The sequence below is a fragment of the Thalassophryne amazonica genome, chromosome 16 (genome assembly GCF_902500255.1).
Source record: "Thalassophryne amazonica chromosome 16, fThaAma1.1, whole genome shotgun sequence".
In the NCBI taxonomy this organism is placed as follows: Eukaryota; Metazoa; Chordata; class Actinopteri; order Batrachoidiformes; family Batrachoididae; genus Thalassophryne; species Thalassophryne amazonica.
In genome coordinates this window covers 44,093,210-44,114,778 of record NC_047118.1, presented here as the reverse complement: position 1 = coordinate 44,114,778, position 21,569 = coordinate 44,093,210, and the positions used below count along the sequence as shown (strand labels likewise).

General features: G+C 40.5%; 1 protein-coding gene across 3 annotated transcripts; it reads left to right on the top strand.

Annotated features, from left to right (window-relative positions):
• Positions 1 to 695: 695 nt before the first annotated feature.
• Positions 696 to 21,430, top strand: LOC117527655 (serine hydroxymethyltransferase, cytosolic-like). Of its 3 annotated transcripts, none has more exons than XM_034190093.1 (12): positions 696 to 857; positions 4,278 to 4,380; positions 7,160 to 7,305; positions 7,993 to 8,108; positions 12,471 to 12,631; positions 13,505 to 13,586; positions 17,329 to 17,541; positions 17,681 to 17,794; positions 17,953 to 18,075; positions 19,537 to 19,653; positions 19,763 to 19,873; positions 20,691 to 21,430. In XM_034190093.1, the coding sequence occupies exons 2-12, from the start codon at positions 4,288 to 4,290 to the stop codon at positions 20,861 to 20,863; spliced, it is 1,449 nt and encodes a 482-aa protein (XP_034045984.1). In that variant the 5' UTR covers positions 696 to 857; positions 4,278 to 4,287; the 3' UTR covers positions 20,864 to 21,430. The 3 variants fall into 3 exon arrangements, with proteins under 3 accessions (XP_034045984.1, XP_034045982.1, XP_034045983.1); XM_034190091.1 differs by having other exon boundaries at positions 697 to 860; XM_034190092.1 differs by lacking the exon at positions 696 to 857 and adding an exon at positions 903 to 918.
• Positions 21,431 to 21,569: the final 139 nt, after the last annotated feature.

Sequence of the window (21,569 nt, the reverse complement as noted above, 5' to 3'; positions counted from 1 at the left end):
TATCATTTTTGACCGTTTTCGCAAATCTGGCAACTCTGCCCTCCAGTCGGACGTCGTCATGACAACGGCTGAGACACGCCTCTGTCACACTCACGAGCATGGAAATATAGGCTATATAGGTAAATATATAGGTCTATATTTCCATGCTCACGAGCGCCACTAACTTAGCTTATGACAAGCTAAAAGTAGCCGCTCTCGTTTTGGCCGAACTTCTAGCCAGTTTCTGGGTATTCTGTGTTATTACGCGCCCGCAGCCGACGTGCTTGATGAGTTTCTGCGCAAAAAGTAGTTCCCAGATGACTATATCTCATCTAAATTCATTCTAAAATTTACCGGAAATAAAATTAGAAAGATAACTGAAGTTTTAAGAGTGGCCGTAATAAATATTTAAGAAACGTAAAGCTTATGAGCACCTTCACATGTTATTTATTACTCAAGCACATTGTAAACATTGACACGATGGAGTTTGATGCGGAAGAGTTCAGAAAGATACGATTGGAATGTTCTGATTATCATTTACAGTTGGCGATGAAAGACTTGGCTGTTAACTTCGTGTTAGTCAGAACACGAAGCTGCACTGAAAGCGGCACGCTGAGCAGGGTGGAGAAAGTAGTCCGGCGAAGTCAATCTGTGGGCACGAGCTAGCCTACAGTTCCATAATAGCAGAGATGTCGGTGCAATGAGAGCGGCGCTCTGCGCAGGGTGACGCCTCCCTGTCCGCAGATTGGTTGAAAGTTTGGCGGACTTTATCCTTCATAGAATCTGCTGACTTCACTTTACTTTTACTCATATATTTACACAGTTTGTGCTTCTAACGCACGTTTGAAAGAGAAAGATCTTGGCAATCCAATTAAGTGGTGGTGAGTTAATGTTTTCCGCAAAAATTACAATAATAATTAATAGCAGTCCAGTTAAGTGGTGAGTTAAGGTTAAAAAATATTTACTTATATTGTTGTTGCCATCTTGAAATAAATTTAAAAATAATCGAAGTAATGAGTTTAAAAGCACGAATTGGCAACACGTTGACTTTGACAGGGTATTTAGCATATGACAGCTAGCACTGGAAATGCTGCCCGTCAAACGTGGGCTAATTTGTTCAACCTTTCGATGTGAACAAGTGACTTCGCAGGTCTAATTATCCTGCATATCAAACGTGTCGTCTTTACATCATGTTTATTATTCCTCAGTTTACGCTGTGTGCCAGCCGCCCTGAGTATAAAGGGAATAATAAACGTCATGTGCTCGGTTAGCTAGCTGCACGGTTGGCCTACGGCACGAACTTCACATTTGGCTGACCCGACTTTTACAGACACACTCTGTTAATTTGACCACTCTTGTGTTACTCAGTAAGAGTTTTCGCTTATCAGTTGAGGTAATGCAAGTTCAAAGTAGAAGATGAGTTGCAACATGTCCAGTTTTTACTTTCACCATAAACTCTTTGTTGTCCCTTACCAAAAAATAGTACTGGTAAGTATATAAAAAGTAAACTAGAAGTATACTTGAAACATACTTGCATATACTACTTTTTGGTAAGGGGTCCCATAGCACTCATAAAACCACGGCGCTCAAATGATTATGTGATTCAAAGACAAAGTCTCAAAATACATTGTCTCAAGTCAAGAATTTAGTCTTTTCAAAGATGAGGATTCACACCTTTATTCAAGTGAGAATTTTTTTTCGTATCAAATTTTTCATACAAATACAGTGATTACTTTCCCCTCCTTAATCAGTGGATTTACAGAAAATCTAATTTGAAAATCAAATCCTGTCAGTTGCCATCAAGTGGCGTTTGTGCATGAGAAGTTGTTACAGTTCTGTTGTGATGAGTTTTTCAATAGTACATGTGTTTTTTCTTGGTCATAACACTAAGAACTGCCTACTTAATCCATACATATACATGTAAATAAAAACAATACAATGATTTGCAAAATCCTATTCAACTTATATTCAGTTGAATGCACCACAAAGACAAGATATTTAATGTTCAAACTGATAAACTTTATTGTTTTTGTGCAAAGATTTGCTCATTTTGAAATGGATGCCTTCAACACGTTTCAAAAAAGCTGGGACAGTGGTATGTTTACCATTGTGTGTATTACATCACCTTTCTTTCTAACACTCAATAAGCGTTTGGGAACGAGGACACTAATTGTTGAAGCTTTGTAGGTGGAATTCTTTCCCATTCTTGCTTGATGTATGACTTCAGTTGTTCAACACTCCGGGGTCTCCGTTGTCGTATTTTGCGCTTCATAATGCGCCACACATTTTCAATGGGCGCCAGGTCTGGACTGCAGGCAGGCCAGTCTAGTACACGCACTCTTTTACTACAAAGCCACGCTGTTGTAATACATGCAGAATGTGGCTTGGCATTGTCTTGCTGAAATAAGCAGGGACATCCCTGAAAAAGACGTTGCTTGGATGGCAGCATGTGTTGCTCCAAAACCTGGATGTACGTTTCAGCATTGATGTGCCATCACAGATGTGTAAAGTTGTCCATGCCATGGGCACTAACACACCCCCATACCATCACAGATGCTGGCTTTTGAACTTTGCGCTGGTAACAATCTGGATGGTCTTTTTTTGTCCGGAGGACACGACGTCCATGATTTCCGAAAATAATTTGAAATGTGGACTCACCAGACCACAGCACACTGTTCCACTTTGTGTCTGTCCATTTCAAATGAGGTCGGGCCCAGAGAAGGCGCCGGCATTCCTGGATGTTGCTAATGTACGGCTTTCGCTTTGCATGGTAGAGTTTTAACTTGCACTTGTAGATGTGGAGGCGAACTGTGTTAACTGACGATGGTCTTCTGAAGTGTTCCTGAGCCCACACGGTAAGATCTTTTACACAATGATGTTGGTTTTTAATGCAATGCCGCCTGAGGGATCGAAGGTCACAGGCATTCAATATTGTTTTTTGACCTTGCCGCTTACGTGTAGAAAGTTCTCCAGATTCTCTGAATCTTCTGATTATATTATGGACTGTAGATGATGGAATCCCTAAATTCCTTGTAATTGAATGTTGAGAAACATTGTTCTTAAACTGTTGGACAATTTTTTTTTTCACACAGTTGTTCCCAAAGTGGTGATCCTCGCCCCATCTTTGCTTGTGAATGGCTGAGACTTTTGGGGATGCTTCTTTTATACCCAATCATGTCACTCACCTGTTTCCAATTAGGTGTTCTTTGAGCATTCATCAACTTTTCCCAGTCTTTTGTTGCCCTGTCCCAACTTTTTTGAAATGTGTTGCAGGCATCCATTTCAAAATGAGCAAATATTTGCACAAAAACAACAAAGTCTATCAGTTTGAACATTAAATATCTTGTCTTTGTGGTGTATTCAATTGAATATAGGTTGAAGAGGATTTTTAAATCATTGTATTCCGTTTTTATTTACATTTTACATAACGTCCCAACTTCATTATTGGGGTTGTACATTACTTGATACATGCATTATGATTGTAAATTGAGTGTCTTTCACGTGTGGGACAAATCAAGACTATTAATTGAAGCATAGTTGTTAAATGGCAGCACAGTGGATCAGCGGTTAGCACTCTTGCCTCACAAAAAGAAGGTCTGGGGTTCGATTCCACCCATACACAGGTCCTTTTTGTGTGGAGTTTGCATGCTCTCCCAGTGTCTGTGTGGGTTTCCTCCAGGCTCTCCCGTTTTCTCTCACCATCTAAACATGCATAGTAGGGTCCTACTCCTTTCTCTGGCCTTGAGCGAGGGAACATCTCTATATCTGGAGTTGGTGTCGGACTGTGGATTACATCCAATTATTAGGATGGGTTAAATGCAGAGAACAAATTTTGTTTTGTATGTATGTACATACAGTAAAAGCCCTTCTTGTATTACTTAAAAATAAAGTGTTATTGCTGGCATACTTAGGCAGTTTTTATTTTTGTAAATTGCCTCCACTGTTCAGTTTGTCTGGAACATTGACTTCATTCTTCAAGGTCTGCAGATATGCACATATAGTTTCATGTGATTATCTGACAGATATTAATACAGTATAAAGTGTCACTGTACTGCATCTAAATGTTGAAACATCCTCAGTGTTCCTCTCATTTCTTCAGAACAGGACTGTTTGCTGCAGTTTGACATATTGCACTGCAGAGTGCTGCTCTCTCTTTTTTTTTTTCTTTCTTTTTTATGCAACATTTCATTAAAGCAGTTTTGTATTTGGGCTTTTGATGTATTTTATTTTGCTTATTCACCTTGTCTCTGGTTATTGAGCATTTAAAGAATGATCTGATATAGACTTTCGTTTTGCAGAGACATAACCATGTCTTTGACTGATGACAACACTGTGAGCAAAGAAACATGGAACTCGCACAATAAGATGATGTTGGAGCCTCTGGCCATCAACGACTCAGAGGTTTGTGATTTGTGGATTTTACAAATTCAATATCATGCAGCACTATTGACACATGACAGTAAGGTCATGGGCCAGCACGGTCCCAAGTGCACCCCCCACAAAAAGGATGTGACCGAGCCGATCTAATATGGGTATTGGCTTCTGATACCGACATAATTCAAGTATCGGAAAATACTGATACAACAGGCAATGTTTTCCAATATTGGATAGGAGCCACTGTGAAACCTCTTAATTACTGCTGCATGCTCTCTGCTTTGTTTGCTGCCGAGCGTGAGGAGATGAGGGGGGAGGTTTCTGAAGCTGAGCTGTTTCAGAGAGCTCTCTTCTGCAGTGTTGTAAGCCACGGGTAGCAGCAAATCTCCGCCTGGCTCTCGGGTTCAAATTGTCTGAGCTGCTGAGCACAGATTTTCTGAAAAATGAACTGAATTGTTGCTGAAAAGTTAGCCGCGTCAACGTCCCAAGGCTGTGAAACGCTACGAAACGCCAGCTCAGCCAAAGTTTCTTGCGTGAGTGTCGCTGGTGATACATTTAGAAATTTATGGTTTATTTTACAGTTGAAAGGACTCATGTTTCCATTAATTTCAAAGTTTGCTCAGCAGGAAAACGGCGAGGGAGAGAGTGAATGAGAGAAAGAGACAGAGGGAGAGAGGACTTAATTTTTACTCTTAACGTTTGCTGAGAGAGATTTAATTTTTACTCTTAACACTTGCTTACTTGCTTTGACAATGTAAACATATGTCTCCCATGTCAATAAAGCTCCATTGAAATTGAGAAGGAGAGGCAGACAGAGTGTTTTTTTTTTTTTTTTTTTTCTCTTTAAGTCTATAAAAATAAGGCTATAAAAGTCTATAAAAACTAAACATACTTAATTCTTTCACCAAAACATTAAAGCTAGGCTTGCATCTTAGATACACATTCTGGCAAATTGTAGCTGAACTTTCAGGTCTTCTTTGTAAGGAAATCCTCATAAAATGAACAATAATGATAATAATAATATTAAAGCAAACTGAGCTCTGGTATCAGAAAAGTATCAATATTGGCAGATATCCATATTCAGGTGTCTGCATTGGATCGGAAGTGAAAAATTGCGGATCAGTGCATCCCTACCCCACAACCCTATAAATTTGGTGTCATTGGAAAGCCTAAAATGTCTAGATTAGAAAAAATAACTAGTAACTGGGATTAACTATGACATATGACAACATTGGGTTATTACCCTGTCATTAACCACCCTATTAGGGAATACAAAACTCTGAGAATGCCTGCAAGTAGCAGAAGTGGCCACACATGAAGTAAGTCAAGAGTATGTCATTACATTCTTTGACATGGGGGTTTGTATGAAGGCATACCCTCTGATCTGAACAAGAAAGCTGTGTACATAATTCAAAATGTAGTCAATTCTATATAAAGACAGCTTTCATTTTATGTCTTATATGTCCCATTTGGTTAAAAGATGACGATTTGGTAACTCTTTATGCAGACAAAATATCAGATTTCATAATCTGACATTTTCTTTTGGCCAGGGCAGGTTATTAAAAGTACTCGTATGTCATAGTGAGCCCCAGTAATTTAATTGTTACCAGCTATTTTTGTAATCTAGACATCATAAGCTTTCTAATGATGCCAAATTTATAGGGTTGTTGGGGGTAGGGATGGGAATTAAGATTTTATCAATATCAATGCCAATGTCGATTTTGCTTATCGATCCGATTCTTTATGGAATCCCTTATCAATACCTCTTGTGAATTTTCTGTGTACAAAAAGTAGGCTTTACAGGACTTCTATGTCAGCAACATTTTATTGAGTCTTAAAGTAAATAAATATGAAATTGGCCACTGGATCCTTGCTCTCTGGACATAAATAAAAAATAAATAAACATAAAAATAGTAAATGAATAAAATCTGTACATGGCCACTGGATCCTAGATCACTGGAACAGGAGTTGGCAAGACTTTTATTTAGGACATTGATTTGGTGACTAGTGATGTGTTCATGTATTGTAATAAATATTCTAGAGAAAGGCAAGATGATCTCTCAGAATTTAGAAGAGTAGGCCTGAAAGACATTTCCGTTGGAAGTATTTTAGACATAGGATCAGCAGGTTAGGTGAATTGTAAACTTTATCATTGTCCAGGTTTCCCTTGTAAAAGAGAGCCTAGTCTTAGTGGAACTAACCTGATTAAATAAAAATTAAATTAAAGTGGGAGGGGGAAGTGTTGGCTTAATACTTAATTTACTCATATTTGTTGTCAGTCTGGGTAAGTCGTCGGACTCGGACCTATTGATTGTGCCACTAATGTAGTTTCCTCAGCAGCGCATGCGCAAGACAAAAACAAATGTGTTTGTGTCATAGCGAGTGGTTGGAGCCTATCTCCAACCACCAGCTAGGTCCGGCATAATGTGAACTGAAGAACTGATAAGGGAATCGTTAAGCAAAAAGGCTATTGATGTTGGTTGATTGAATAATTTCTTATCAATTCTTAACAGGAACCGGTTTTCGATACCCATCCTTAATTGGGGGGGGGGGGGTGCACATGGGACCATGCTGGCCATGGCCTACTGGACTGGTGATTCACCCCTTTTCTGTTGGAGCTTTTTGGTTTTTATTAGAATTTTGCTGAAAGGATGCAACAGTTCTTTTTCCTTGATGAGACTGAAATAGTTTGGTACATTATAACAGAGTTATAAAGTGACACTGTGGAAATTATTTTAGCCACATACCTGTAAATGGAGTACATGGATTATTTGACTATACTGTGTTGTGTATTTTCATGCTTCAGGTGTTCTCTATAATAAAAAAAGAGAAGCACAGACAGATGTATGGGTTGGAACTCATTGCCTCTGAGAACTTTGCAAGCAGAGCTGTTCTGGAAGCTCTGGGTTCCTGTATGAACAATAAGTATTCTGAAGGCTATCCCGGACAGAGGTACAAGGAAATGGTGTTACACATGCATACTGAGAATCCTGCTGTAAATAGGGCAGCACAGTCTCGTTTGAACCGTGCATGATATCACAGGATTTGACCACTTATGGGGACAGCCGCTCCCGTTGCACAATATATATACAGCATAACTTTACATGGAAAAATTGTGTACTGTTTTGTTTTTGGCTGCAGTCAATGAAGCAGTCGCAAAAAGTGCAGGTGTTTTTTTTTTTTTTTTTTTTTTTTTTCCCTAGTGAAGAAGGGAAGACGAGGCAAATGGGAGAGGTTATGTTGGTTCTCTCGCCTGCACAACCGCCTCAACACGTTTGAGCTCCAGGTCCTAAACAAACCGCAACACATGTCCACTTCCTACTGCATCGTCACTTTTTTCCATTTTCACTTTGTCTGTAATTTGCCCAAAAACTCAGAGAAAGTGCCACGTTTCTGTCCTTCGAAGTAGAGAAATTACGTCATATGCGTCATATTTTACCCCTGTTGAGCCCGCCCTCAAATGAGACTGCGCTGCCCAATATTGTTGTTTAGCAAGTTGTAATAAGTACTTTGAGTATTTTCCAGAAAGATACTGCATAGATTTTACAGCATATGTTGACCCAAACTCTCATCGGTGCTTTCAGTTTTTAATTGACAAGAATATACAGCTTTATCCATTTGTGTGATCCATATGTTCAGGTACTATGGTGGTACAGAGCACATTGATGAGATGGAAATCCTTTGCCAGAAGAGGGCACTGAAGGTGTTTGGGCTGGACTCTGAGAAGTGGGGCGTCAACGTGCAGCCATACTCTGGTATGAAGTGATTTATGTCCAAGCTCGGGGTCAGGTCTGGGAGCAGGTGTGAGCACGGTGTGTCATGGTATCAACTGCACTACAGAACCACCTTGGGTCCTTGATGGCAACCACCCAGGCAGTAATTCAGTTCAGGCTGCCTACAAGAAAAAGACAGAGGACCACTTCGCTGTAAATGACCCCAGAAGATTGTGGCAGGGAATAAATCATATAACCAACTACAGAAGCAGCAACCGAGGAAATGCTAGGTCTGACACCTCGCTGTCAGAGGAGCTGAACTGCTTCTTTGCCCGCTTCGAAGCAGACAGACCAGCAGCAACTCCACACCCACCACCCTCTAGCACTAGCATGCTAACACTTCAGGAACATGAAGTGAGACGTGTGCTGAAGGCGGTGAACCCCAGGAAGGCGGCCGGCCCTGATGGTGTACCTGGAAAGGTACTCAAAGCGTGTGCTGACCAACTGGCTGGAGTTTTCACCTGCATCTTCAATCTGTCCCTGTCACAGGCCATCATTCCACTCTGCCTCAAATACTTCACCATCATTCCAGTCCCAAAGAAGTCAGCATTGGAGAGCATAAATGACTACAGGCCTGTTGCACTTACGCTTATGGTCATGAAGTGCTTTGAAAGACTGGTCTCTCAGCACATCAGAGCCTGTCTGCCTCCCACTCTGGACCCCCACGAGTTTGCCTACAGGGCAAACTGCTCCACAGAGGACGCTATCACCACAGCTCTCCACGCCGCGCTGAGCTACCTGGAGCACCAGGGGAGCGATGTGAGGATGTTCTTCCTGGACTTCAGCTCAGCCTTCAGCCACATCATCCCGGAAATCCTGGTCCAGAAACTGACACATCTGCGCATCTCCACCCCCATCTGCCAGTGGATCAAGGACTTCCTCACAAACCGCCCACAGTCCGTGAAACTTGGCCCCCACCTTTCCTCCACCATCACACTCAGGTTCCCCTCAAGGCTGTGTACTGACCCCCTTCTGTTCACCCTTTACACACATGACTGCTGTCCGACCCATCTCACAAACGCCATCATAAAGTTTGGGGATGACGCCACCATGATTGGGCTCATCTCAGGGTGGATGAGACTGACTACAGAGACGAGGTCAGTCGACTGACAGCGTGGTGTTCAGCTAACAACCTGCCACTGAACACCACAAAAACAAAAGAAATAATCCTGGACTTCAGGAAGAACAGGGCTGACCCAGCCCCGCTCTACATCCAAGGGGACTGTGTGGAAAGGGTCAGCTCCATCAGGTTCCTGGGAGTGCAGCTCTCTGACAGCCTCTCCTGGACTGCCAACACCACAGTGGTGGTGAAGAAAGCCCAGCAGCGACTCCACTTCCTGAGGGTGCTCAGGAGAAACAATCTGGAGGAGAAGCTGCTGGTGTTGTTTTACAGAGCCACCATCGAGAGCATCCTGACGTACTGCATCACAACGTGGTACGGGGGGGTGCTCAACAGCAGACAGGAGAGCGCTGCAGAGGGTGATCAAAACGGCCCAAGGGATCACTGGTTGCTCTCTGCCCAGCCTGGAAGACATTGCCAGCTCTCGCTACCTCAGCAGAGCTGCCAGCATCAACAAAGACACATTCCACCCCGGCAACCACCTGTTTGACCTACTACCCTCCGGCCGACAGTATAGGTCAATCAAAACTAGGACAAACAGACTCGGACAGCTTTCTCCCCAGAGCGATCACTGCACTGAACAATAACAAATTATGTTAATCTGCACCGTTCAAGTTTCTTGTGCAATATCTGTAAACCATGTGCTATTTTCCCGTGCAATGTGATTCCACAGTTGTATATAATTCTCATTTTACTTGGTCCACATTTTATTTTATTTCATTTTACCTTATGTTTATATTAGTTGTACATATACTCTAAATAATTTACCATTAAATTTTATTATCTTTTATTTGGCTAAAAATTACTCGCACCACGGAAAGCACCTTTTTGGAGTTGCACTCAGATCTTGTTGTAATGCAAATTACAATGACAATAAAGGCGATTGTGATCCTTATTGCCATTATAGTGCATGGAGAATGTACAACAAACATGTGCGCCTAAAACAAGTGCAATCCTAACAAATACAGTGCTTCCAGAAAATTTTCACAGAACTCCACTTTTTCCGCATTCCATGGTACAGCCTTATTACAACAGGGATGAAATTTTTTTTCCTGAAAACGTCTACACACAATACCCCATAATGACAATGTGAAAAAAGGTTTTTTGAGATTTTTGCAAATTTATTAATAAAAATAAAAAACTAACATATCACTCGTCCATAAGTATTCACAGCCTTTGCCATGAACCTGAAAATTGAGCTCAGGTGTATCCTGTATCCTGTTTCCACCGATCATCATTGAGATGTTTCTGCAGCTTAATTGGATTCCACCAGGGTAAATTCAGTTGACTGGACGTGATTTGGAAAGGCACACACCTGTTTACATATAAAGTCCCACAGTTGTCAGAGAACAAACCAAACATGAAGTCAAAGGAATTGTCTGTAGACCGCCGAGACAGGATTGTCTCGGCTCACAAATCTGGGAAGGATACAGAAACATTTCTGCTCCTTTGAAGGTCCCAATTAGCACAGTGGCCTCCATCATCCATTAATGGAAGAACTTCAGATCCACTAGGACTCTTCGAGTGCTGGCTGCCCATTTAAACTGAGCTATCGGGGGAGAAGGGCCTTAGTCAGGAGGTGATCAAGAATCTGATGGTCACTCTATCAGAGCTCCAGCATTCCTCTGTGGTGAGAGGAGAACCTTCCAGAAGGACAGCCATAAATGCAGCAATCCACCAATCAGGCCTGTATGGTAGATGGCCAGATGGAAGCCACTCCTTAAGAAAAGGCACATGACAGCCCACCTGGAGTTTGTCAAAAGGCACTTGAAGGACTCTCAGACCATGAGAAACAAAATTCTCTGGTCTGATGAGACAAAGATTGAACTCTGACGTGAATGCCAGGCGTCATGTTTGGAGGAACCCAGGCACCATCCCTACAGTGAAGCATGGTGGTGGCAGCATCATGCTGTGGGGAGACTGGTCAGGATTGAGAGAAAGATCAGCAATGTACAGAGACATCCTGGATGAAAACCTGCTCCAGAGTGCTCTTGATCTCAGACTGGGGCCACAGTTTATCTTTCAGCAGGACAATGACCCTAAACACACAGCCAAGATATCAAAGGAGTGGCTTCAGAACAACTCTGTGAATGTCCTTGAGTGGCCCAGCCGGAGCCTAATATATATATTTATTTACATAGCACTTACACAACACTTACAGTTCTCTCTCTGTCATTCACGCATTATGAATCTCATCTGTTGGATGACTGTTAATCAGTGATGATCGGTGTATAGCTGCTAAAAGCTCTTCAGGGTGCCCTTCAGTATGTTTTTATTACTATGTTAGGCTAATGGAGGAGGTGATGGTCTAGTGGTTAAGGTGTTGGGCTTGAGTCCAGAAGATCATGGGTTCAAATCCCCACATGACTGGAAAATCACTAAGGCCTTGGGCAAGGCCTTTAATCCCCTATTGCTCCCGGTGTGTAGTGAGCGCCTTGTATGACATCGGGGTGAATGTAAGGCATAATTGTAAAGCGCTTTGAGCGTCTGATGCAGATGGAAAAGTGCTATATAATTGCCGTCCATTTAATGTAGCTGAACAATGGAAATGCTTTAAAACTCAGTGTTTGATGAAGTTGTCCAGCCGTATCAACAGATGTCTGCCTGTTAGCAGCACCGTTGAAAGCACAGATGTCTGCTAACACAATGGATTACCTTGATATCATGTTATCAATTCATAACTAGGTGTCTTAGCTTCTTTGGTCCGTAAAGCTTCGCTTCAAAGTGTGCTTTGAAGATTCAAGTCTGCTTTGTGTGACAACCTTTGCCTCGAACTGTGTGATGTGACGTTTTACAAAAGTACACAGACAAAATGAGGCAAAGGTAGCTACAGCACAGGTGTACAGTAATTTTCCAGGGCATTTTGGCCAGAGGGGCACTGAAATTCCTACACTGGCCTACAGGCACAGAGTCGCACAGAGAGGGAGGCTGCTGCGTGCACACACGGGATAAAATCACAGTGGATTTCTGCCATTTTGCAATACACTGATAGTGCATCTGTATGCAGTCAGTGTTGAACTCATAGAGACGTCCGTGGTGTGAAGCAATGCAGGAGACCTTTGCAGGAGAATGAAGGTCCAAATATTTTCAGGTGTAACGTAAATCATATCTGATATTTTGTTTAACACCTGACCTATTGTGTATTTTTTTCCCCACCCCATTCAAGTCCCTGTTAAAGTATATTTGTGCTTTATGACATCACTCTTGTTTTATACTCTTTTAAGGCTCACCTGCCAATTTTGCTGTGTACACGGCCCTCGTGGAGCCGCATGGAAGGATTATGGGACTGGACCTTCCTGATGGTGGTCACCTGACACATGGCTTCATGACTGAGAAGAAAAAAGTCTCAGCCACATCTCTCTTTTTTGAGTCCATGCCTTATAAGGTAGAAAATAGTCACACGAATCTTGCAAACATGCACTCATCCACAAATCTATAGAGACTGGGAAAGCAGGCAAAATTATCTGAAGAATGAATCATATATATCTATCTTGCAACAATATCTATAAAAGTATGGCTTGTTTAAAGTGTTAAAGAACTGTGGTGTGAACTGCTGAAAGGAAAAGTGGTAAAATAGGTGATGGAATATCATGTTCTCTTCTTATCTTAAGACTAGGTGCTGCTCAAACTAAATGCGTACTGGCTGAAGCCATTAAAATGCTTGAAGTTGCTGTCATAACATTCAAAGTCACTCCCTGTGTGGCTAAGAAGGGCTTTTAAATTGTTTTTGAGTAGGTGAGGGTCAGCCTAAAGTAGTAGGGCACATTAAAACCAACCAAGGAACATTCCCTGAGGTAATTCCACATCCTGGTGAAGATGACACTTTATTTGTTCCCTTGGTCACCGTTATTTTCTGACTGTCTCAAATCAGTGCAATTACCTTCAGCTTTTTAATGTTTGATTTTAATCACTAATAATCTATAAGCTTTTAATACAAAAACATCAACATGAAAAATTACTCTAGCACAAAGTTGAGCCAAAATGTATTTGTTGCACCTGATTGGTTAACTGCCTCATCTGTGCAAGTTGGTGACGTGTGCTCAAAGTGTAAATTCACATACTTCTGTGCATGCACATGTGGCCTTAATCAATAGATCACTTGATTTTTAAAGTCAGTGGCTGATCAGAATGGGTGTGGGTCGTGTAATGATGATGATACACCACCAGGTATTATCCAAGGATGTATCTTAATGTATCTCTGTTATCAGTCAAACTGTGGTTGGTGTACCTTGAATTTGACCTTGTTTGTTATGTGTAGGTGAATCCTGAAACTGGCTACATTAACTATAATCAACTGCAGGAGAATGCACGGCTGTTCCACCCCAAACTCATCATTGCAGGTAAAGTAACACACGTGCACAGAGTGAATTCTGACCTCACCTGCTGCTTGTGTAACCTTTGATGATGATTTATTCCCTGCATCACGAGAGGCAGAATTGCATGACTGGTGCTTTGAGTCCAGTTACTATTAGGGATGGGTATCAAGAACCGGTTCCTTTCGGGTATCGTTAAGAAATGATTTGATCCACCGACATCAGTAAGCTTTTTGCTTAACGATTCCGTTATCGGTCCTTCAGAGTGGCCGTTGTTTTTGGGGGTGTTTGTCAGGAAAATGATCATTTCTCTACATTGATTACAGACCCTGCAGCGGGTCCGTAATCAACTTTTCAGCAGCGCGGCTTTGCTTTGAACCTTGAACCAATCGAAGCAGGGGTTCGAACTATTGCTTCGTTTATTCATTTTTTTTCCTTTCGCTTTATCTTAATTTTCCCCCCGCTAAAACCCTAAAGAGCATACGTCTGTGAGTATTATTTCCCTTTTTTATGTTAAACCGACCTGTTATGGTCTTCTGAAACAGTTGATCTATTTTATAACTTAAAACCGGGAGCGATGCTAACATGTTAGCATGTCTATGGCATTTTCAATGTTAAAGTTCGTATTACACAGTCACAGCTGTCATCACGTTCGGGTGCATTTGTTTTCTGTATAATAAGCATTTGTTGTCGTAAAAGAGTCAAATGTATTACAAATTGTAATATTTTTTAAATTTATTTTTGTTTATCTATTAATAATCTAATGATTAGTTATTATATACAATTTTAGAGAAAGAGACAAAAAGAACCTGAATAGAAACACAACAGAAAATATAAAACCAACTAACAGTGAACATAAATAAATACATACAGAAATAAATAAGTGTTTCCTGTGAACACCTAGTGACTCTTACACCTGCATTTCATCCCTGTTTTATTTAAGTTTAATGACAGTTTGTTTCGGTCAAACCATATTTTCAATGTGTTAATTTCTTCAGTGATTTCCTCCAGAACTATCTGCCAAGCTAGAAAACTGCTGCATCCTAGTAAGAGCAGAATACTACTGGAATGAATTTGAATAAGGAAAGTTGTGTTGTTGTTTTTTTTGTTTTTTTTCCCCCCCCTCACCAAAATAGACGCTGCACTCACTGCAGTTTATTGTCTGGAATATCCTCAGATTGCATTTCAGAGCTTCTAGAATTCAAACATTTTCGTGCACATGGTGTTGGGGGGTAATTTTGGGTTTCAGCCTTTTTTGTTTTTCACAGCTTTCATCCCTGGATATGTGAAATCGTGAGTCACTTTTGTGCGGATTAAAGTTACTAACTGTGACTCCTGTCTTGTTGCGAGAAAGAAACGAGAATCGTCCTCCGTTCTGTTCACAGAGCTCTAAACGCTGCGCGGCTCTCTGCCGAGTCAAGTTAGAACGATAGAATCCAGTCTGAATTAATAACTTCAAAGCGAAACACTGTTTTGTTTATTCTTATTTATGTCCAGAGATCAAGGATACAGTGACCAATTTCATATTTATTTACTTTAAGACTCAATTAAATACATAGAAAACCTGTAAAGCCTCCTTTTAGTACAAAATTCATGGGGAATCGATAAGGAATCGGATCGATAAGCAGAATCGATAATGGCATCGATATCAATAAAATCTTATCAATACCCATCCCTAGTTACTATTATTATTTTGTGCGTGTGCAAACGTCATGAGCTAAAAATATAACATCCATGGGGCACCATTAATTGATATGCACAAGCTTAAATCAAAGACAGATTCTGTGTGATCACTGTATACATGACAACTTGACAAAATTTGTTGCGTATCAAGGTGAAACTTGGTACAGATGACCAGCTCAACAAGATGTTGGGCATGTGTTGATTGTAACTGTGACTACCGGGGGCAGAATCTCCACAGCTATGTGTACACAATAGTACACATAGTACACAAGTTCAGTGTTCAGCACATCTTGATTCCACTTGTGGCCACCAGCTGACCGAGTCTCTGAAATGTAGTCAGGGAATTCCAAAGTTGCAAAACACCACCTATAAATCGCAATAACTTAAACATTGTTTTTTAAACATCTTGTCTGTATATATCACTGTAATATGAGTCACAGCCAACTCATAGCATTAAGAATATATTAAATTTTTAATGATGTATCAATTTGTTTCCCCATAAATTCAAGTGTTTATACACAAAACCATCATTAAAGAAACAGTGACAACGATAATTGCCAATATCCTAAACATTACTTAACATTATTTTGTGCCTTTTGATGAGTGTAAACCGGTTCATGGGAATTCATTACTCACTTTTGTGGACTTTTCTATGCTCATTTGCAGTTTGTTTTGTTTCAAAGTGATTCCACAGCGCGGCAATCGGCTGACAGCAGTGCAATGTTAAAAACCAGCCTGCTGTCTGCATCAGATAATGATAAGAGTCAGAGTTTTCAGGAGAAGATGTCAGACATCAGAATCTGAAATATGTGCCACAAATTTTGACTCTGATCAACAAAGGTGGACATCAACCCTCTATCTCTGAATGTATTTTTGCCCTGAAGCTCTTATTTCATGAAATGCTGTTTGACCATTTGTATGATCCATCTGTGCTGCTAAATCTCCTCTTCCACACCAAATATCTACATGGTAGAAGGGAAGTCTCATTTAAAAAGGAACTTATAAATTTAGTGTTTCTTAATGTGATCTGTGGGATGGGTTTGTTGGACAATGTTTCGCTAATTTTGCTTTTGCCTTTCTCAGTGGCTCACATTTTTTCATGCTTTGCACCTCATGATTTGATGTATTCTTTTTGCGGTGAGCATCAGTGGGACTAATACTGTATGTCTTTGTGATATTTTACTTTTCTTTATGTGCAAGTGTAAAAGGAAAAAAAAAAGTCAGTATTCCACAGTGCAAGTACTACTCACCATAACCAGTGTCGAAAGCCACACACACGTAAACAAAAACTATGCTCATCATGCAGATATGTTATGAAGTTGACAGAATTCTGCACAGGATTACAAAGAAGCCACATGCCCGTATATCTTGGGAAGGGATATGTTCTATAAACTATGTAACTGTGCTTGCTCAGGGGGGTTGGTAAGGTTACCTTAGTGTGTTGTAGCAGCTTAAGTTGTTTGGCACTATTTGTACTGTTTTAAGGTTCATTATAAGCACGCCCTCAGTAAATGTCACACAGTTTTAGATACTATGTGCAACTAAAAAAACTTCTTATAAGCATATAAAACTCAAAATATGATACCCAGCATGCACCAGAAGCCACAACAGAGCACTCTGTTTTTCAAAACTTTTCTGCTGATTTTTTTTTTTTCTTTTCAAGGGGGAGCATTGCCTGTGGACACCACACGCACACACACACCCACATTGGAGCAGCTTTGGGTGGCCACCTGTGTGTGTGTGTGTGTGTGTGTGTGTGTGTGTGTGTGTGTGTGTGTGTGTGTGTGTGTGTGTGTGTGTTTTTTTTTTTTTGGACTTATTTTAACTGTGAATACTCTGCCTAATACACATGATAATACCACCAGGACTTCATGTATTGTGATGAAACTTGCTACTGCAGGTTATCCTGTGTAGTTTTGAGGTTGGGCTTGACAGTGCAGCTTCCGTATTGCCCTTGTTTATTTTGTTTATTTATTTTTAATGGTCTTAAAATATCTTTGGGCCAAACCTGTGGGGGAGGCTGGAAAGTTAGTTATTGAAATATTTGGAAAATTTATTAATTGCCTTTTCTCATTTTCTTCTCCAGGAACAAGCTGTTATTCCCGCAACATTGACTACGCCCGTATGAGGCAGATTGCTGATGAGAATAGTGCGTACTTGTTGGCTGATATGGCTCACATCAGCGGTTTGGTGGCTGCCGGCGTTGTGCCCTCACCCTTTGAGTTCTGTGACATTGTTTCCACAACAACACACAAGACGCTGCGAGGTTGCCGTGCTGGAGTTATCTTCTTCAGGAAAGGTAGAAATAGAACATGGAATGTGCGCCTGCCTGGTGTATTTATAAGAGTACTTATTTATTTGATCATCAGTGTTTTCTGTATCAGTGTTCTTTGACTTCACCTTCACTTTCTTCACTCTTTTATCATTTCATCCTCGAGGTGTGCGTAACGTGGATGCCAAAGGGAAGGAGATTATGTACAACTTGGAGTCTCTGATCAATCAAGCTGTGTTTCCTGGTCTGCAGGGAGGACCACATAACCACGCTATTGCAGGTATGGCTCCAGCCCAAATTATCTTCTCACTTTGGCTTTTTCCCCTTTATTACTTTGTTTTTGTTGAGTCTGTGTGCCAAATAAATTCATTCATTCATTCATACCTGTGTTATCTTTGTTTGTTTGTTTTCCTCACCAGTTGTGTGATTTATCCTCAGGTGTTGCAGTAGCTTTGAAGCAAGCCATGACTCCAGAGTTCAAGGCCTACCAGATGCAAGTTCTTGCAAACTGCAAGACTTTGTCCAATGCCCTTATTGATCGTGGCTTTAAGGTTGTTACTGGTAAGGAAAACTCTGGACAGAATGAGTCAGTGCTGTTTTTCTTTAGATATTTGAAGCTGACACCATCAGCGTGATGTTCTCACAGGCACATATTGATTAGTTTGACGTTGTTAGCGAACTGCTCATGTCACAGATCATGGCACATCAATCAGGAAATACTGATATGTGATGTTGAGGAGCATGTGCAGTAGTTGGTGTGACACTTTGGGGTATTTTCTACATGCCTGTTAAAATACCTGTCTTCTATAACAAATATCCATCTGTGCAAATATTGTGTTTTTTCCTTTCATAAGCAAATATACTGTGTTTTATGGAGTACAAGTTGCTCTGGATGTGTTATAAATCTATATGTTCTGGGTGGGATAAAAGTTATATTCACTCTTTTTATTGCAGAGTGTAGTTTTTCAATTTGAGAGCATGATTTCTTAAATTTGCTTGTTCTCTAAGACAAAGATTACTTTTTATCCACCCAGTATGAAATACTGGGGGTATAGTGATCAGCGTGTCAATCTGTCCGTTTTAGCTTGTTGGCATGATATCTTAAGAACCAGTTGACCAATTTCATTCATATTTAGCATAAGGGTGTACTTGGTTGATCCCTCGACATCAGTCAGTTACAGTGACCTTGAGGTCAATTTCAAGGTCACAGTGAGATATTCAAAATATTGTCATTGCCAACCTTGTTGGCGCAATATCTCAAGAACCACTTGACCAAATTTATTCATATTTAGCATAAGGTTTACTTGGGTGATCTGCCAACAATTTGTATTACTGATTTGTGGAGAACGGGGAGATATGTCACCTCCTGATAATTCTTGTCTCATTCAGTTCTTCTTTTTGTGTTTTGGGGTAGCGTTCAGCTTAATGGTGCATTACCACTGCCTTTTGCTCTGCAGTGTGAATTACAGTACCTCATTCAATATACCCTGTTGAGACCCAGCAATGCATTTTTGTCCTCTGTAAGAGACGAGTTTCACAGCTTTATTTCAAAAGAATTATTCAGTTAGCATTAGATCCTGTTATCCACTGCAAAGGACAGTCCATAAAGAATAATAAAAAGTTTCTAAGAAAAAAACTGTTGTGGCATGTTTTCACCCAAGACATTTATTTAAAGAGGGAAGCAACAATTACAACACTTGTGCCATAGATGTCAGTGCAATATTCTATTTCATATACAAGTTGTCTTCTGAATATAAGATGGACAAAAAAGAGGCAACATATAGTAGACAAAATACAGTATTCTACGGATTATTTTTGCAAAGGGTACTTTAAATGATATCTAAAAAGTTTAAGTAAGTTTTAAAGATTTTTTTTTTTCCCCCACATAGAATAAGCCTTAAAATGTTCATCTTTTTTTTCCCGACACTTCCACTGTATTTATAGAAACATGCCAAAACTGTACTACCTCAATGAAGGCAGCGTGATTTTGTTTGCTGATGCTCTCTGCATCTCATTATACAGGCGGCTCTGACAACCACATGATCCTGGTTGATCTCCGTAGTAAAGGAACCGATGGAGGACGCGCTGAAAAAGTTTTGGAAGCTTGTGGGATTGCTTGTAATAAGAATGCCTGTCCAGGTAACCTTGTTTAAAAAAAAATATTACTTACCTGTGCAGTAAAACAAAGTCTCTGTACATCAGTGTACTTCTTGGTAAATATTTTCTCTTATTTTTTGTGAATGTGTAGGTGATAAGAGTGTGCTGCGTCCCAGTGGGCTGAGGTTGGGCTCTCCTGCTCTGACCTCCAGAGGTCTGCTGGAGGATGATTTCAGGAAGGTGGCAGAGTTTATTCACAGAGGTACTTAACCATTTCAAGGCTCCAGGATATGCTCTTGAAAATGTTGAACATAGGTTAAAGATAATTTACTGGCTAGATCCCCGCATACTTCAGTAGAGAGCCCTGTCCACAATATATACATGGTGACAAAACAGGTAAATGTTATTCCTTCTTTAAGCGTGTAAAAACTACAAAATTGACAACACCACATTTAAAGACCTGCTTGTGACCTTTGCATACAGTAGGTAATAGTGCCTATGGGTATGAAGCCTAATTGCTATGGCAATCTGACATTTGACCCCAGTGATCTTGATCTTCATCCAATTGATTGACCTCTGGTTGACCTTGCTAGGCCAATACTGGAATTCAATGTAGTGTGTGCCACATTTAGTCCAAATCAGGTTGAAAATCAAATTCCTTGGCCTTTGCCAAAATGAATTATTTTGGGATAATTTTTTTATTATTAGGGGTTTTTTTTTGGAAATCTGCAAAAGGACCTGGGATGAGTATGTCAACAGGCAGACAGACATGATCTTGACCCCAGTGATTGACTTTAGGTAAATTTGATCTTGCCCCTGTAATTCCAGAAACCACCTACATATGGATGCCACGTTTAGTGGACATCGGAATGGGGGTGGGGGTGGAGGGGATCACAACCCTTGACATGCCAGGGTTGTTGGAAATCCTCCCCAGGACCTGGGAGGAGTTGAGGAACAAATGTGGCTCAAATTATAGTATGATTCATGATGTAGTCCATCTTTGATCAACTGTTTGTCTGTGCACTAAATAAACTGTGTGATGGTAATGGGCATGTCATTGTAAATTCCGTCTCTTCCAGGTGTTGATCTTACAGTTGAGGTGCAGAGCAGTCAGGCTCCTAAAGCCACTCTGAAGGAGTTTGTTCAGGCGCTGGCTGAGGGAGAGAAGTTCCAGCAGCGGGTCGCTGAGCTCAGGGCTGAGGTGGAGGCTTTTGCTGGACAGTTCCCCATGCCTGGTCTACCTGAGCTGTAGGCAAAAGTTGCTTTGACATTGATGACTACTGTAATGATGTAGAACCTTTTTACCAGTTTTGGCCATGTGTGGGTTTTATGTGCAGATTGTCTCACTGCTAAAAGTTCAGAACAGATTTATGAAGTGGCATTTGTGTTGGATCTTATCAGAATTATTGACGTTATAGATAATCACTATTTAATGTCTTTGCAGTTTTACATGATTTTTCAACTGTAATGTAAGGCTATGTTCTTGTAATCATATGTCAACTTGAATTTTGACAAATGTCTGTATGTGGTCTCAAGATGACCATTCAGAACACAATGACCAAAAATCCTGTTTTTTTTTTTTTTACAGCTTCTTTTCCACCTCATATATACAGCATCTGATAATGACAAATGCCAATGAATAGACTGTGGATGATTTAGACTTGAAATAAAATTTACTGTTGACAGTCTGTTGAGATTCCATGTAGAGGCACACTAGTGTGTGTGCCTTAAATGAAATAGTTTAACATTTTAAGATTAGACTTTGTTAAAAATGTCATTGAATCTGTGTGTGTGGATTACAACCATGTGACTTGATCTACAGGTGGTTCCTTTTTTTAATTTTCAGACCATAAACAATAATTATGCTCTAGTAATTGTAGAATAATGTGGTTGCATCATATGTCTGTCAAATTGCTCATTCTTGTAATTTTTATTTTGTGATTGTTGTTCCAGTCTAC

Coding starts and splice junctions, on each gene's coding strand:
- LOC117527655 (XM_034190093.1), top strand. CDS start 4,288: ATGTCTTTGACTGATGACAACACTGTGAGCAAAGAAACATGGAACTCG. Junction 8,109..12,470: donor CAACGTGCAGCCATACTCTG/GTATGAAGTGAT, acceptor TACTCTTTTAAG/GCTCACCTGCCAATTTTGCT. Junction 12,632..13,504: donor TTGAGTCCATGCCTTATAAG/GTAGAAAATAGT, acceptor TGTTATGTGTAG/GTGAATCCTGAAACTGGCTA.